A 14331-nucleotide genomic window follows, 5' to 3' on the forward strand; every position below is an offset into this window, starting at 1 on the left:
ATATTCATCCCCCGGGCCATGAGCATCAGTATTCTGTGGATTCCAACTTAAACACTAGCAGAGGCCACTACCAACCGGAACTTTAGCATAGCTAGGGAGCAGTGAATGGCAACGCATTGTCCTGCCTTTAACCTCTGGAACTTACAGTATCTGTTATTTTGGGCGGGGAGGGGTAGTGTTCATCCACCACTGGCTACAACACACAGATCTACAAGAAATGACGGCCAGGTATGCTGTTTTTTTGTTTCTGCTTTCATTTTTGTTTTATTTTTAAGAAATCAAAATACAAGTAGAAGCCCAAGGAAGATTTTCAGCAGCCACTGAGCTGCCTGCAGTGTTGCAGAAGTCAGTCAGATGTTCCTGCCAAGCTTTGTAATTCATCAACTCGATATGACTGGTGAGAATGACACTTAACCTCAGTGTCTTCCTTACAAAAACCGTGAGAAACGCATCAGATAAATCCCAAATGAGGGACATTCTAAAATGTACCCTCAAAGCCATCTAAGTCATCAAAAACAAGGGAAGTCTGAGAAACTGTCAGACCAATGGTGGCTAGGGAGACATAATGACTAAATGTAATGTGATCATTTGGATGGGATGCTAGAGCAGAAAAAGAGTATGCGATAAAAACTAATGAAATCTGAATAAAGAATGGAATTTAGTTAATAATGATGTATTCATTTTGTTTCATTAGTTGTGACAAATGTTCCATAGTAATGTAAGGTATAATGTAAGATGTTAACAACTGGGGAAACTGGCTGTGGATTATATAGGCACTCGATTAGCAACTTTCCTGTAAATCTGAGACTATTCTAAATTTGTTTATTTAAAAAAAAAATCACTAAAATCTGCACAGGGCACTTAACCATATAAAGATGCTAAGCCTTGTTCATAATGAGAAATGGTAGACATACTATTTCTCACCTATCAGGTTGGCAAAAATCCAAAAAGTTGACACTATAATCTGTTGAGACAGTGGGGAAACAGCCACACTCACAGATTTATCAGAATTTTGCCAATATCTAGCAAAATTAGACACATATTTATCCTTTGGCCCAGAAATCCCATTTCTGTGGAGCCATCCTAAAGATATACAGGCAAAAATATGAAAATACATAAATATGCACAAGCCTATCCACTACAGCGTTATGTATAATAAGTAAAGATTGGAAACAATTCCAATACCCACTAGTCAAAGGTAGTCAAAACAAAAACCTGTATCCAATTAAGCCTCTAGAATCCAGGGTCCAGATCAAAGTACCAATTTATAGGAAACACAGGAGACAAAATATGTTAACAGATGCAGTCAGGAGCATCTAGGCGAAAACAAAATGCAGAACAAAAAATGCAATTTCTTCCACAATTAAATGGCAAGGGAATAAAATTTCTCTAGTTGTCTTAAATTTTTAAATGCTAGATATTTGATAAAAATTAATTAGGTGCGATATTGTAGTTTTTTAGGATGTGCTTGTCTTTTAGAGATATATACTGTTTATACCTGAAATATGTCTAGGATTTGCTTCAAAATAATCTCAGGGTGGGGGTGTGGTTGGGAGTTTAGATGAGAAAGACTATGAATTGATTATTGTTGGAGCTACTACATGGGAATTTCATACCATTCTCCCTACTTTCACAAACGTTTAAAACGTTCCCTAATAAAAAGGTAAGAGCAGAATTGTTCAGGTCAGAAAATTACATCTATGAGCCAGATTCAAACAGTCAGCTACCAATTTGTATGCATTGTCCTAATATATTTAATAGCATATGAATATACATGAGGGTAACAGATTGTAATGGTCCCTAGTTGAAATCCACCCCTTCCTTTTTCACCATTTATTATGGGAATTGATTTGGACAGGATTTTAGACTGCACACATTTAAAAAGTTCACGCCCTTGCTTCAGCCGGCTTCCTTCTGGAAAGCAAAGCCAGCCAGCCTGAGTGCTTATGAAGGCCCCACTGACTCATCAGCCTGGAAGGCAAGCCCTCCCTGTGTCAGCGGCCCCAGAGCAGGAGGGCAGGTGCTGGGGGAAAGAGGGCCAGCTGGTATGAGACATATGGTCTAGTAGGATAGCATGGGAGCAACCAGTACTGGAAAATAATAGCTGAGTCTGTTTTTTAATATTTATTAATCCAAAAATATGTAAAATTCCACTTTGTACCCCAGGTTCTTGGACTCTGAAGGGAGGTAGCTGCCAGCCTTAAGTATCTGGTGTAATACCCAAGTGCTCATCTCTATCTCTGGAGGAAGAAAGATGAGGAAGTGGGGCTCAAGCTAGGGAACCCCAATATCCGGTCCATGCCCTGCAGAGGACCTGCCAGGGAGACCTGACCCACAGCACTTGGCTCTTTTTGCCAGAAGAAATGGGGGCAACCGCAAGTATGGGTCACTCTGGGGCAACTCCCTCTGTACAACTAGGCCCCCTGGAGTCGGGGGGAGTTCCTTCCCTCCTCACTGGTGCCGATGGCTCAGTTCCCCCACAGCCAGCCCAGGAGAGGCATGTCCAGGAAGACAGAGTCCTCAAAGCAAAACTGGCTTCCAGTTTCCATCAGCTTCTGAGGAGAACCTGGAACTCGGGCCTCTTTTCCCTCTTATTCGTGACCCAGATCCACTTCCAGAGGACCCAGAGGTAGGACCCTGCTGCCCACCAGGTGCCCACTGAGGCCATTGCACCTCCACATCAGTCTGCATAGCCACCCTGGAAGCCTGGGCCAGTCACTGTCTGCAGCCTCATTACTGCATGCCAACTGGGTGCATGGGCCAGGGCCCCTGGCCAGCACTGAGGCCTGCCACAGGAGGGGCTTGGGCCACAGGCTGCAGCTGCTGCTGGGACTGCCAGATGTGATGGAGCTCCTTGAACTGTTCTACCATGCGGTCTTTGAGGTCTGGGTTTGAGATCTGTAGCCGGATGCTATCAGCCGACCAAGAAAGCTCCCCTGAGAACATCTCCAGCAGCAGCCGAGCTGCTACAGGCACCACCTGGGGGGGCAAAGAGGAGAAAGGACAGGGAGAACCTTGGCAGGGCTGTCCAATCCAGTTGTGCATGAGGGCGTCCTCCAGGGGGCGGGGGGTGGGCTGCATCCACCAGGAAGACAGGGCACCAACTTCTACTTCATAAAAAGGCTGCTTATGTGTGGGCAGCACTGGTCCTTGATTAACTCTGATCACTGAGTTCACACTACCCAGAGGGCCCTGCGCCTCCACCCTGGGGCAAGGGCCTAGCCCCAGGATTCCCCAATATTCAAACCAAAGCAGAGTTGGGGGATGGGGGGTGGGAGTATACCTGTACAGTGATGAGCTTCTTCTCTCGGGGTTTGCGATCAGGCCACTCCTCCCCAAAGCAGAAGAAGATCTCAAACGGTGGTGGGGTGTTGGTCTGGCCCTTCTGGAACAGGATGAGCTCTGCATTGAGATTGAGACCCTTAGTCAGAGGCTGGCACCATGCCCCTGGATGAAAGGAGACCAAGAGGAACACGATGTGGGGCCCTCACCATTGAGAAAATGCTCCAGGCTGAAGAGCTTGGTCTTGACCTCCCGCTGGATGGGGTTGGGGTGTGAGCCATGGGCTGAGGCACAGGGCCCGCTCCAGAACACCTTGCACTGGCACAGGCGGATGGCATACAGATCCTGGCCTTGTAGCTGGAGGATGAGCCCGCGGTCCAGGACATCCAGCAGCTGGTTGGTATAAAAGCGCTGCTTGTCGCTGGGGATGTCCTCGGGGCTGGGGAAGCGCACTTGTTCTAGGCTCACAGGGCCAAAGAGCTCCACCTGCTCCTGGGTGGCCTCCAGCTGGCTGTAGAAGAGCCGGCAGCCATGGGGGTTGCTGATGGTGAGGGCCCGGGGTGGCCTCCCACGGTACTGAAACTTGATCTCCAGGTCGGTCACTGCAGGGCAGAGGGGCAGGCCCGCCCCGCCCGTGAGCCCCACACCTCCCCATTCTGCAACCCACTGACTTTCTCTGCCTTCTCTGCCCCATGGCCAGGCCATCGTCAGCTCTCCCACTTCCTTCCTCCACCCAAGCAGGGACTGGCGTGGGCGTTTTTGTTCTCCTCGTCATCCTCCACCTTCCCAGCGCTGCTTTTCCCTGCGCAGCCCCCCGGGGTCCTTACGAGGCAGCATGTGAGGGCTGATCAGCAGGTCGGGCAGGAGTTGTTCGCCTGTTGGGGTCAGGCTGGCAGCCAGGGTCCCAGGCTGTGGGCTCGGCAGGACCTCAGAAAGCAGCTCCCCAAAGTCAGCAGGGTTGCCAGGGGCAGGGCCCAGGAGGCTGGGGTCTGGAGCAGGGGGACCCAGCACCACAGGCGGCTGGAGAGTGGGTGGCCACTTGACATCCTCTTTGGGTAAAGAATAGGGTGCCATGGGGGGGCCGGGCTGCACTGCTTCTATGGAAGGTGGCGGCGGACAAAGCTTCAATGCCACTTCCAGGAGCTGCCTCCCAGGCCCACCTACTCCCAGCCCTGGGCCGCCCCCCAGCCTCCCTTCAGCCCCCTCCCAGGTACCCGGGGTACCTGCAGCTCCTCCTTATACTAAACCCCCAACCACACCGCCTCCCAGCCCCACCTGTGAGGCTCAGGCTTGGTAACATCCTCTGGAGCTGAAAGGAAGACGGGCAAAGGAGGAGGGAGGAGGTCAGAGAGAGAGAAGGGAGGACAGGTTATTAAATTGATCTGATGCTAAAGAATGAGACCCACAAGGCAATTCCCTGGCCTTCCGCTTAGGTGAGGCCAGACCCTGCCTCCAGGCCCAGCTCGGCCATCCCAAGCATGTCAGTAGGCTCTCAGTGCCCCAGTTTCCGCCTTCTGCAGGTGGTAATACCTACTAAGCCCCAACTGCTGAGGGTGAGACCATGTGTGAGCATGCTTTATACCAACAAAGTCCCAGGGAGGTTCAAGGTGGTGACTTTGTTCCTGTCTCCAGAATCCCGAGAGAAGAAACTCAGAGAAGAGCTGCAGAAACAGCAGCAGGGCTCCAGAGGAATGGAACTGCTCCATCCTACAGCGGAGTAGGACAGCAGAAACGCCCTAGCAAGGCCCACCGCATCAGCGCAGGCAGATGCTGCGAAGAGCGGCCCCCGAGCTCACCTCTTCCTCTTCCTCCTCCTCCTCCTCTCCTGCACCGAGAGTGTAATCCTCACTGGGCTGTGACTCTGCCGAGTGAGGGAGAGAAAAGAAAGACAGGAAGGGAGTTCAGTGGGGGAGGAGGAGGAAGGCCACCAGGGCTCCACGTGGCAGCTCCTGCTGCGGCTTCTCCCCCTGCCCAGAGCTGCCCAAACACAGAGTGAGTGAAGGGCCGCACAGCCACCAGCAATCACTAGGGACGCCCCTGACCCCACGGCACTCTGCTCCCTGGGCCACCCGACCTACATTCACTGGAGCCGAGAGCCAAGAACCAGGATGGGTTGAGGAAGACAAACCTGGGGGCCTGGTCCATGCCAAGCCAATCCTGGCCTCACAAATGATCCACTCCTGGGAGCCCTGGATGTTATGACCTAGCAGCATGCCCCCGACCACTGCTCGTTGGAGGGGCCCCTGGCCCTTCCTGCATAGCCTCCCAGGTGTCCCACACAGGGCCAGACAGGATACCTGCAGGAGTGGGGCCATTGGAGCAGACCTCGTAGATCTTGTAGGGCTGAGGCGGCATGTCCCGGGGCCCATCATAGATGAGGCGAAAGTCACGGCTCTTGTTAAGGGCACAGCGCAGGTTGGCCTTCCACTTGGCCGGATCAGCCTCGTCCACCCCCTCGGTGTACTTTCCCGTCTCCTTGGCCCAGGCCTAGGTCAGAAAGACAAGACAGGCGACCACAGAGAACCTCACCCCTCACAAAAGCCCCTCCTGGCCAGTGGGAGTCGCTGCTGTGCGGTGAGACCTTCAGCGACACACTGGTGGAGCCCAAGTGTCCGTTTGCAAGGTGGGAGATAGGAGGCCAGTCCCTTGGGGCTCCAACAAGCTAAAGGAAATCTAGGTGCTTTGAAGGGCATTGTACCCACTGGTCCTAAGGTGGCAAATAGGTACAATCTCTGAGGAGGATGGGGTAACATGGTGGATAAGAGCATGGGATCTGGAGCAGAACTGGGTTTGAATCCAGAATCTGCCACCGCCCGCTGTGTGCCAGGGTGGGTTACTTTGCCTCTCTTTGCTTTGATCTCCCCAACACAGTGCCTACCTCACAGTGTAGCGGTGAAGACTCAGGGCTAATGCACATAAGCTCTCTGAACTGTGTCTGCACTTGGGGTGGACTCCGTACACTTCAGCTGTTGGTATTATTATAATTATCATAATTATTATTATTTTTTGGCCTCACTGCACGGCTTGCGGGATCTCAGTTCCCCGACCAGGGATTGAACCCGGGCCGTGGCAGTGAAAGTGCCAAATCCTAACCACTAGACCACCAGGGAACTCCTGGTATTATTATTTTGGAGGGCAATTTGGTTGATATCAAGATTGCAAATGTTTCTGCCCTTTAACCCAGCAATTTGACTTCTGGGAATTTATCCTACGGATGCAGAAGCATCCGCACAAAAGTTTGCACATACAAGGTTATTCACTGCAGCTCTGTTTACAAAAGAAAAAGACCCCAAATAATCTAAATGTCCATTAATGGGAGCTGGTTAAATTATGGCCAACCCATAGAATGGAATACTGGGCAGCAAGAAAAAAAAAAAAAAACAGGGAAGTTTTGATATACTAACATGTTGTAATCTTCAAGAAATGAGGTACAGAAGAGTATGTAAACATCTACCATTTTTGTCAAAAGTTGGGGAAAGACTAGGTATATATTTGCTTGTATATGCACAAAAATCTCTCAGGAAGGATAAACAAGAAACTGATAATACTAATTGCCCCATAGGAGGGGGTTGGGTGGCTGGGGGACAGTCTCCCATAAGGGAGACTTTTTGCTGTTAACCATTTTGCACTTCTTAAATGTTGAATTGTGTGACCATGTTACCTATTCAAAAATAAGAAATGGATTTGAAAGGAACCTTGAAAAGGTAAATACCAAGTGCAAAGACTAAGAAATACATAGCCAAAGCTTTAAAACGAAGCATTCCCTTTGACCCAGAAATGTTTAACGAGGAACTAACCCCAAAGAAAATCATTTAAGATGTGCCAAGGGTAAGAGTTTAGAGGGCGTCCATGGCAATGTGGTCTTCAACACAAGAGACCCTGAAAGCCACCTGAGGTGTCCAAAAACTGGCACTGGGTGACGAAAGTGTGCTAACCCCTCCAATGGAACATTCAGTGGTCACTAAAGGTGCTGTGGCATTTGTTGGAGAGGAAAGCTAGTCCTGATGTGGGGTGAAAAATACAGGTTATAAAATAGAATCTATGGTTTGATTCCATGTTTGCACTTCATATACACACACATGCAGAAAACTGAAAATGTAAGCAAAAAATATTCATAGTAGTTACCTCCTAGTATTAAGATTAAGGGGGAATTCTGTGGTCTTCTTTTAGTGTATGTGCACACCAAACGTGCACCCTGGACAGGCACTCACGTGTGATAAAAATGACACAAGAACAAGGAGGAAGAGAAAGAGTTACAGGAAGGTCTCCTGGGGGGTCCTTCAGTCCTCACCTTGCTCTGGGGATCAGGTTAGAAAGATGTGCACTGTGATGATGCCTGTGGCCCCTTAGCCCAGGCCTGGGGTCACCTGCAGCAAGGCAGCTAGGAGAGTGGCCAGCCTGAGATGTAGAGGGAGTTCTCTTCTAGGGAGGGGGGCCTCAGAGGTCCAGGCGGTACGCCTGTCCAGGGCTTACCTTGAAGATGGTGTTATCTCCATCCTGGCTGGGGCCGTGCCGCGTGGCATGGCGCCAGGGGATATAGAAGCATTTCTTTTCGCCATTGACCCACTGAAGCCCCGGGTACTGGCAGCTGTTCACCTGGGCCACCAGCCAGGGCTTCAGCCGTACGCGGCGGGGCGGAGGAAGGGCAGCGGGGGCAGGCTGGTTCATGGCAAAGGCGTCTGCCGGAGAGAGCAGAGGGGGAGCACATCAGCACGTCAGCTGGCCGTTCCCTGCAGCAGGGGACGTGGGGGCGCTCGGGGGGCCGAGGCACGGGGCCGTTAGGGCTTTCCCTTCCTCCAGCACGGGTGGCCGGAGTCACTGCCGTCCATCCAGGTGCTCAAGTCAGTTCTCCTCTCCAGCCACCAGCTTTCCTGTCACAGTGTCCCTGCATGTGGGCTTTGTGTTTGGGGGGAAGGAAGGAGGGGGTGTACAGCTCTAGTGGATGCTGTGGGTGCCCCACCCGGATGCCCCGTGCCAGGCAGGGCATCAATTCCCCAGCTGCTGTGAGGGCGGCACAGCACAGAGCCGCCGGTCGCCAGAGAACCGCCCTCGGCTGCCTCACTCCCGGGCCGGGCCCACCCCTCCACTCTGGGGGAACAGCCCACAGCCAGTGGGTGACTGACACACGGGGACAGAAGGCTGGTCCCCTGGCTTCAGGTGGAGCAAATGTGCACTCCAGGCTCCTCGTGGGTTCGGGCTGAAGCCAGCCTCCAGCTGAGTCCACATCCTGGCTTAGCTTTCTTCCTGCCCCAGCCCTGCTCCCTCCCTCTCCTCCAGAGAACCCCTCACCAAACCACCTTCTAGGAAAGCCGGCTAAGACAAAGGTAGAACCTGTGAGTCAGGGAGGGTTTTCCCACCCAGTCCTCAGAGCTTCCTTTCTTCCTCAGTTTCCCTCAGGGATGAAGCTTCCCACCCTCCCCTGACCTGGACAGCTTGAGAGAAATCCCATCAGCCAACTCCCTCTACCGCCTGCACCACTGGCAAGGACAGCAGCCACCAAATTTAGAACTTACCCTTTTCAAGTCATCAATTCCTAGACTCTGGTTCCTCCCACCAACCATGCATTCATTCAGCAGCACCTAGTAAGCACCTTATGTTTGCAGGCCCTGTGCTGTGGGATCCACAGAGGCAGGGTCCCCACTGGAGTGAGTGCCACCCCCCCGGGCCGCAGTCTCCGCCTCCCTTGTCAGAGGCCAGCTGGCCACAGGGAACCCCTGCCTCCTTCCCTCCACCTGCCAGCCCCTCTCCAGACCCAGGACTGAAACTTCTCTTCACTGTCCTGAGCCCCCTCTTGCCCCGCTCCACTCCTGGGTAGTCTCTCCCCTGCCCTTGCCCTTAACCTGTGAGCCAGGGTCAGAGACAGAAAGGACCGAGCCATCATAGACCCCCGTCCTGAGACTCAGAGGGGACTCTGTCGCTGGTCAAGGAAGGAACAAAGGGCTGAGCCACCATGAGAAATGAGGCTGCCTCCCGCCCGGGGCTCTAGTTTCTGAGCACATGTGAGTTAGGTGGGTGTGCAAGCGTGTGTGTAAGAGGGCACACACTGCCCCGGCACCATGCTCCTCTCCCACTTCCTTGGTACCACTGTCCCTCACAGAAGATGCTCCACAAGTAATGGAGAGGGAGTGGTGGCAATGAGGATGGGGTGGGCCAGGGTCTTTCCCAGAGGCCGTGCTTCCTGGAACAAGGGTGCCCACACTTGGCCTCTGGGGTGGGCCCCCCAGCACTCACATGCCCCTCTCCAGAGTGCCGTGGGCGGTCCTGAACTCTTCTCCATTGAGGTGAGTGGTTTGGGGCTCTTACTCAGCCTTGCACTGCCTCTTCCCCATCTTGTTTACCTTCCAGGTGGGTGGGCGACCTCTTCGAGGGCAGGAGTGCCTCCTGCTCTTCTTCCTCACCACTCGCCCCCCTCCCGGACACCCTGCCATTCAGTGGACCAAAATAGGACTTAAGAAATACCAACCAGATGTTGGAAGCATCTGTCCTCCAGCTGTTTATTCCCCCCACCGCCGCCCCACAACCAGCCCTGCTCTCCCCAGGATCCTCCTCTGACTCAAGGGTGAGACCAGACCCAAGAGGAAGGCTGCAGGGGCTGTGATGCAGGTGAGGGTCTCAGGGGGGTCAGGCCTGTCAGGGAAGGAATGACTGAAGGAAATGGGGTATCTGGGTAGGTGAAGTGAACACTCAGTGGGGTGGGAATGAGAGGTACCACCGTGTGACAAAGAGACTAGGGTTGAAGTCAACACCCGGACAGCCTCCACTGAGACAGACTAGACCCAGGTTGAAGAACTTTCCAACAGCTAAAGCCACCCAACCACAGGCCGGACTGCTGCTGGGAGCAACGGTTTCTGGGAGTACACAAGCTCTGGCGGGCTTCCTGGCCTGCACTGGGACACACAAACACACACACACACACACACACACACACACACACACACACACACACACACACACACACACACACACACACACACCCCATCCTCCCAGGCCTGCTTTGGAATTTCCCCTGAAATTCCCTGCCCCAGTACCTTGCTGGGTTGTGGCAGCTAAGTGCCACCTCCACGCCGCTAAGGAGTCTCATCTGCAGACCTCTCCTCAGAGCAGTGCCCAGCGCTGGGCCGGGACCGGGAAGGTGGGAGAGCGTCCAGCCCTGCCCCCAGGCCTCAGAAGATGGGTGGCTCGGTTCCCTTTTCTGCACTAGCCTCCACCCAGCCCCAAGGGAAATGAAAGTGGCCAGACCGGACAACTCGGAAACCTGACTCACTGTGAGCTGGGGGAGGGAAGGGATGTGGAGAAAATCACATTCGGGTCCCCCAGACCAAATTCTCAATCTCTCACCTTGTAGCCCATCCCCCACCCCCCAAGCCCGCTGGCAGGCACTGTACATTGTGTGGTTCACAGCACCGGAGAACCTCACCCAATATGTATTTGTAGCATCCCCACCCTCCCAAAGGCCTGGGTCCTAGAATAGAGGGGTGGCAGTCACCAGTAGCAGGCCATTCTGGCTAAGAGAAGGTGGACAGAGGAAAGCTCTGTTGACACAGAGGACAAGGCAAGCTTTCCTGATGACCCACACACATGGTCAGCCCGCAGCTGTGCCAAAGGTGGTGCGGCTGGGAGGCCAGAAAGGTCGAGTCCTCTGCCCAGGGCAAGAAGGAAGTCAGGGCGAGGAACACTGCCTGGCCTGGGCCAACACTGCTCTTCAACACAAAGGTTTTGAAATTATAACTCTGACCTCTTGACAGTAAGGTGCAACCCCTTCAAGCAGTACAGGGAGGGGCTGTGGAGAGAGCCTCCCATGACGAGCCTGACCAGGGCCAAGAGAGAGTCTGTCCAGCATGCCACAGAAGTGTCTTCAGCCACAGGGGGTCTGCCTGCCTCGAGGTGCACCAGGACCAGGCTCAGCATCAGCTCCCCAAGGAGGCTTCCTCCCACCGGGAGACAGGCTTAGATCTGATTCAGACTATCCCAATGCCAGGAGTTCCGAATTTCAGTGCCTTTGTGCTCCATCCCTACTTTCCCTCCACGTAGAAGCAGTAGCCCAGATTCCCAGGGTGTCCCAGAAGCTAGAGCACATCGCTGAGAAATTCCATCCTACACCCCCTACCTGCTGCTGGGAGGAGGACTTGATTTTCCATCAGAGGTCAGGCTAGTCAGGGGGTCTGCCCTGACTCCTTGACAGCTGAGCTGGTCTGCAGCCCTCAGACCTAGCCTTGTGGATTTGAGCACTGGAGAGCGGAAAGGCGGAAGTGCTTCCATGGGAACATCAAAGGAGGTGTGGCCTGCTGAGGACCCGAGGAAGCCCCCAGAGGTGAAGGGGCAGCCCAGGAGCTCCTCCTGAGGGGGGAAGGCCCCACATCTCCTGAAGTCCCAGGAGCCAGCCACCAGAGGAGCCTGGAACATTGTGGGCACCAGGGACCCCCTAGGGGAGGAAGCTCTGCAGCCCCCAATAGTGGGCAGATCAGCAAGCCCTTGCACCTTCCGAGTTTCTCTGATTCAGACGTCTCCCCACTGTCTCCACACCAGGCTCCTGGAGAAGGCAAGGGGTTCCCTGCCCCCGGCAAGACCTTAAGCCCCGCCCCCTCATGGTGAATTGACCACACCCTGAGAATAGCTGAGGCTCTGGGGCAGCTGATGCGGCGAAAGAAGCTTTTCTCGGCTTCATTTCGGGGGCACGGTGGGGTAAGGCCAAGGCGCAGGGGGAAAACCCCAAGATAGGCCCTTTAGGTAAAAAAGGGTGGTTTCCCATAGCTTCTCTTGACTTGCTGGAAGCCCGAGCGCCCTAGCCCGATAGCTCTGCTCTGGCCCGGCTGCCCCTCCCGAGGGCCTCTAGCTTCCTCCATCGGCCCCGTCCTCGTCCTTACTGGTCCTGGTCACTCGTCCCAGGTCTGGGCGCTCGTGGAACCCAGGCCCGGCCCTGCCCTCTGGACCGCCCCCGCCGGTGCTCCCCGGGTGGCTTGCCCGCGCCTCCTGGGCCAGCCCACGAAACCACCACCCCCCTACCCCGCCCGGGCGCTGGCTTAGGGTCTGCCTCTCGGACGCTTCTCCGGCTGGTGGCGCCCCCGCCCTCGTCCCCCCTCTGATGTGCCCAGGGTGGCGGCGTGGCCGGGAAAGTCCGCCTCGCCCCTGCTCCCGAGTGCCGGATCCGGCGGCTCTGGGGTCGCGGAGACAACCCCGGCGCAGGTGTTCATCATCTCCTATCCCGCATCACGGTCACGCTGGTCTCACTTTCCCTCCGCTTTTAGACTCTTAATTGTTTCGTTTCTAAGTTCGGGGGAAGGCCGTAAAGAAACTAGTCTAAGAAGTATCGCGCCCGTGGTTCCTCTCTGTTAGAGAAGGGTCAGCGCCTTCTTTTCTCGGCCACGAGTCGAAGGACGGCCGGCGCCTCAGCCTGACACCATCTTACTACACACTCTCTGCCCGAATTCTTGCCATTGGCCTTAAGATCCAGGGAGGATGAACCTTTTTAAAACTCATTCTCTTACTCGAAAGGATGAGAGGTGCCAGGGGAAGAGGGATCGGAGTGCACAGAAAGGGGGAATCGGGGTTTGCCCCTCCCATGGCCCAAGCCGGGCGCCCGGGCGCTGCCCATCCTTGGCGGTGGCGAGACGAAGGGAGAGAAGCAGCAGAGCTGGCGCCCCTGGCAGCAGTGCCTACTGCGCCGCCCGCGCCTCCGGGCTCCCCGGGCGCCTTCGGGACGAAGGCTGCTGGTGCGGGGCACCCCACGCTGATCAGGACGTAGGAGGCATCTTGGAGGCCGCCAGAACGGCGGGGCGCGCCCTGCCTTACGCGACACCCCCGCGTACCCCCACCGAGCTCGGGCGCCAGGAGAAGCCGGCGCTGACCCCTCCCGCCCGCCCGCCCCGCTCCGGTCCCCCGCCCGCCGCCGGCGGGTGCCCCGCGGGCGCGGAGAGGAGCGCGCGGCAGCCGGGACCTACCTGTCTGCGGTGCGCCCGCTTGGCTGAGCCCGGGAGCACGGGCCAGGCGGTGGGGCCGAACTGCGCCCTCCCGGAGCCGCGCTTGTCTGTCCGCCCGCCCTCCCGGCACTTCCGCATCACCGCCCCCGCCCCTGGGCCGAGGCCGCCGAGCCTGGGTGCGCGGGCAGCGCCCCGCCCTGCCCCGCGAAGCCACCGTGGGGTCTCCGCGCAGACCCAGCGACCGAGGGGCCGGGCTGAGCCTCGGGCCAGGCTGGTCCCCCTGCAGCCCAGGGCCTGGGGGAGACGCCAGGCGGCGAGGTAGCCTGGACTGACTACTGGGCTCCTTCAGCAACCGGGAAGCGCGAAATAGTCGTTCGACACCCCTAGCCTCCCACCCCACCCTGCCGCGGTGCTCGGCTGGGCCCGGGAGCTTCCCAGCCTGTCCCTCCGGGAGCTCAAGATCGGTGCGGACTTTGGCGATCAACCGAGCCACGTACCAGCGCGGTGGGGCGGACTGATAGACAGCCCCCGGCCCTCGCCCGCCAGCCTGCGAACTCTACCGAGGATCGCCGGCACCCAGCCGAGGGTCGCTGGCACCCAGACTCAGACACCCCCTCCACGACGTGCCTGCAGACAGGGATCCTCAGGCTACTCTGTTCGTTTCTAATTCTCAACCTTCGCACCTGCCTGCCCCAGGTCCCCTCCCTGATCACCTTCCGGGCCTCTCAGGGTCAGCTCCTTGGTCGCTTGTCCCACCTCTTCACTCACCGCTATCTTGACTACCCGTCTGCCGTTCTGAACGCTTTTCGGTTCCACAAGTGGGCCTCCTCGCTGGCCTCAACCTTCACACATCCTGTTCCCTCTTCAGGAGCATTCTTCGCTTGGGAATTCCTGCTCGTCTTCAAATGTTGTTTCAGCATCACCTCCTTTGGAAAGCTTACCTTGACTTCCCTTCCTAGGTCGGGTTCCCGACCTCTGAGGCTCGTCCTCGCTGGTTTTCACTTAGGATTTTAATGTCTGATTCCCACTGGAATCAGCTTACTCAGGGACCACTCCTGTCTTTTCGTCTTCTATTTTCTATAGTAATTTTTAATTAAAATCTTTTTAAACGAAGGAAATTTACATCAGTTGA

The 14331-nt window shown here is 55.5% G+C and overlaps 1 protein-coding gene across 3 annotated transcripts; it reads right to left on the minus strand.

Annotated features, from left to right (window-relative positions):
• Positions 1 to 1241: 1241 nt before the first annotated feature.
• IRF5 (interferon regulatory factor 5) lies at positions 1242 to 13340 on the minus strand. 3 transcript variants are annotated; one of them, XM_057550521.1, is made up of 9 exons: positions 13221 to 13340; positions 7756 to 7961; positions 5580 to 5769; positions 5079 to 5143; positions 4558 to 4591; positions 4110 to 4331; positions 3492 to 3884; positions 3284 to 3402; positions 1242 to 2979 (listed from the first exon to the last, which is right to left on the minus strand). In XM_057550521.1, exons 2-9 carry the CDS (start codon positions 7948 to 7950, stop codon positions 2734 to 2736), a joined length of 1464 nt encoding a protein of 487 aa, XP_057406504.1. In that variant the 5' UTR covers positions 7951 to 7961; positions 13221 to 13340; the 3' UTR covers positions 1242 to 2733. The 3 variants fall into 3 exon arrangements, with proteins under 3 accessions (XP_057406504.1, XP_057406503.1, XP_057406505.1); XM_057550520.1 differs by having other exon boundaries at positions 4110 to 4379; XM_057550522.1 differs by lacking the exon at positions 4110 to 4331.
• Between the last annotated feature and the right edge of the window lie 991 nt (positions 13341 to 14331).

This window comes from Balaenoptera acutorostrata, chromosome 7 (genome assembly GCF_949987535.1).
Source record: "Balaenoptera acutorostrata chromosome 7, mBalAcu1.1, whole genome shotgun sequence".
Taxonomy (NCBI): Eukaryota; Metazoa; Chordata; class Mammalia; order Artiodactyla; family Balaenopteridae; genus Balaenoptera; species Balaenoptera acutorostrata.

Coding starts and splice junctions, on each gene's coding strand:
- IRF5 (XM_057550520.1), bottom strand. CDS start 7,950: ATGAACCAGCCTGCCCCCGCTGCCCTTCCTCCGCCCCGCCGCGTACGG. Junction 5,144..5,579: donor CAATGGCCCCACTCCTGCAG/GTATCCTGTCTG, acceptor CTCACTCGGCAG/AGTCACAGCCCAGTGAGGAT. Junction 4,380..4,557: donor ACCAAGCCTGAGCCTCACAG/GTGGGGCTGGGA, acceptor CACCTTCCATAG/AAGCAGTGCAGCCCGGCCCC.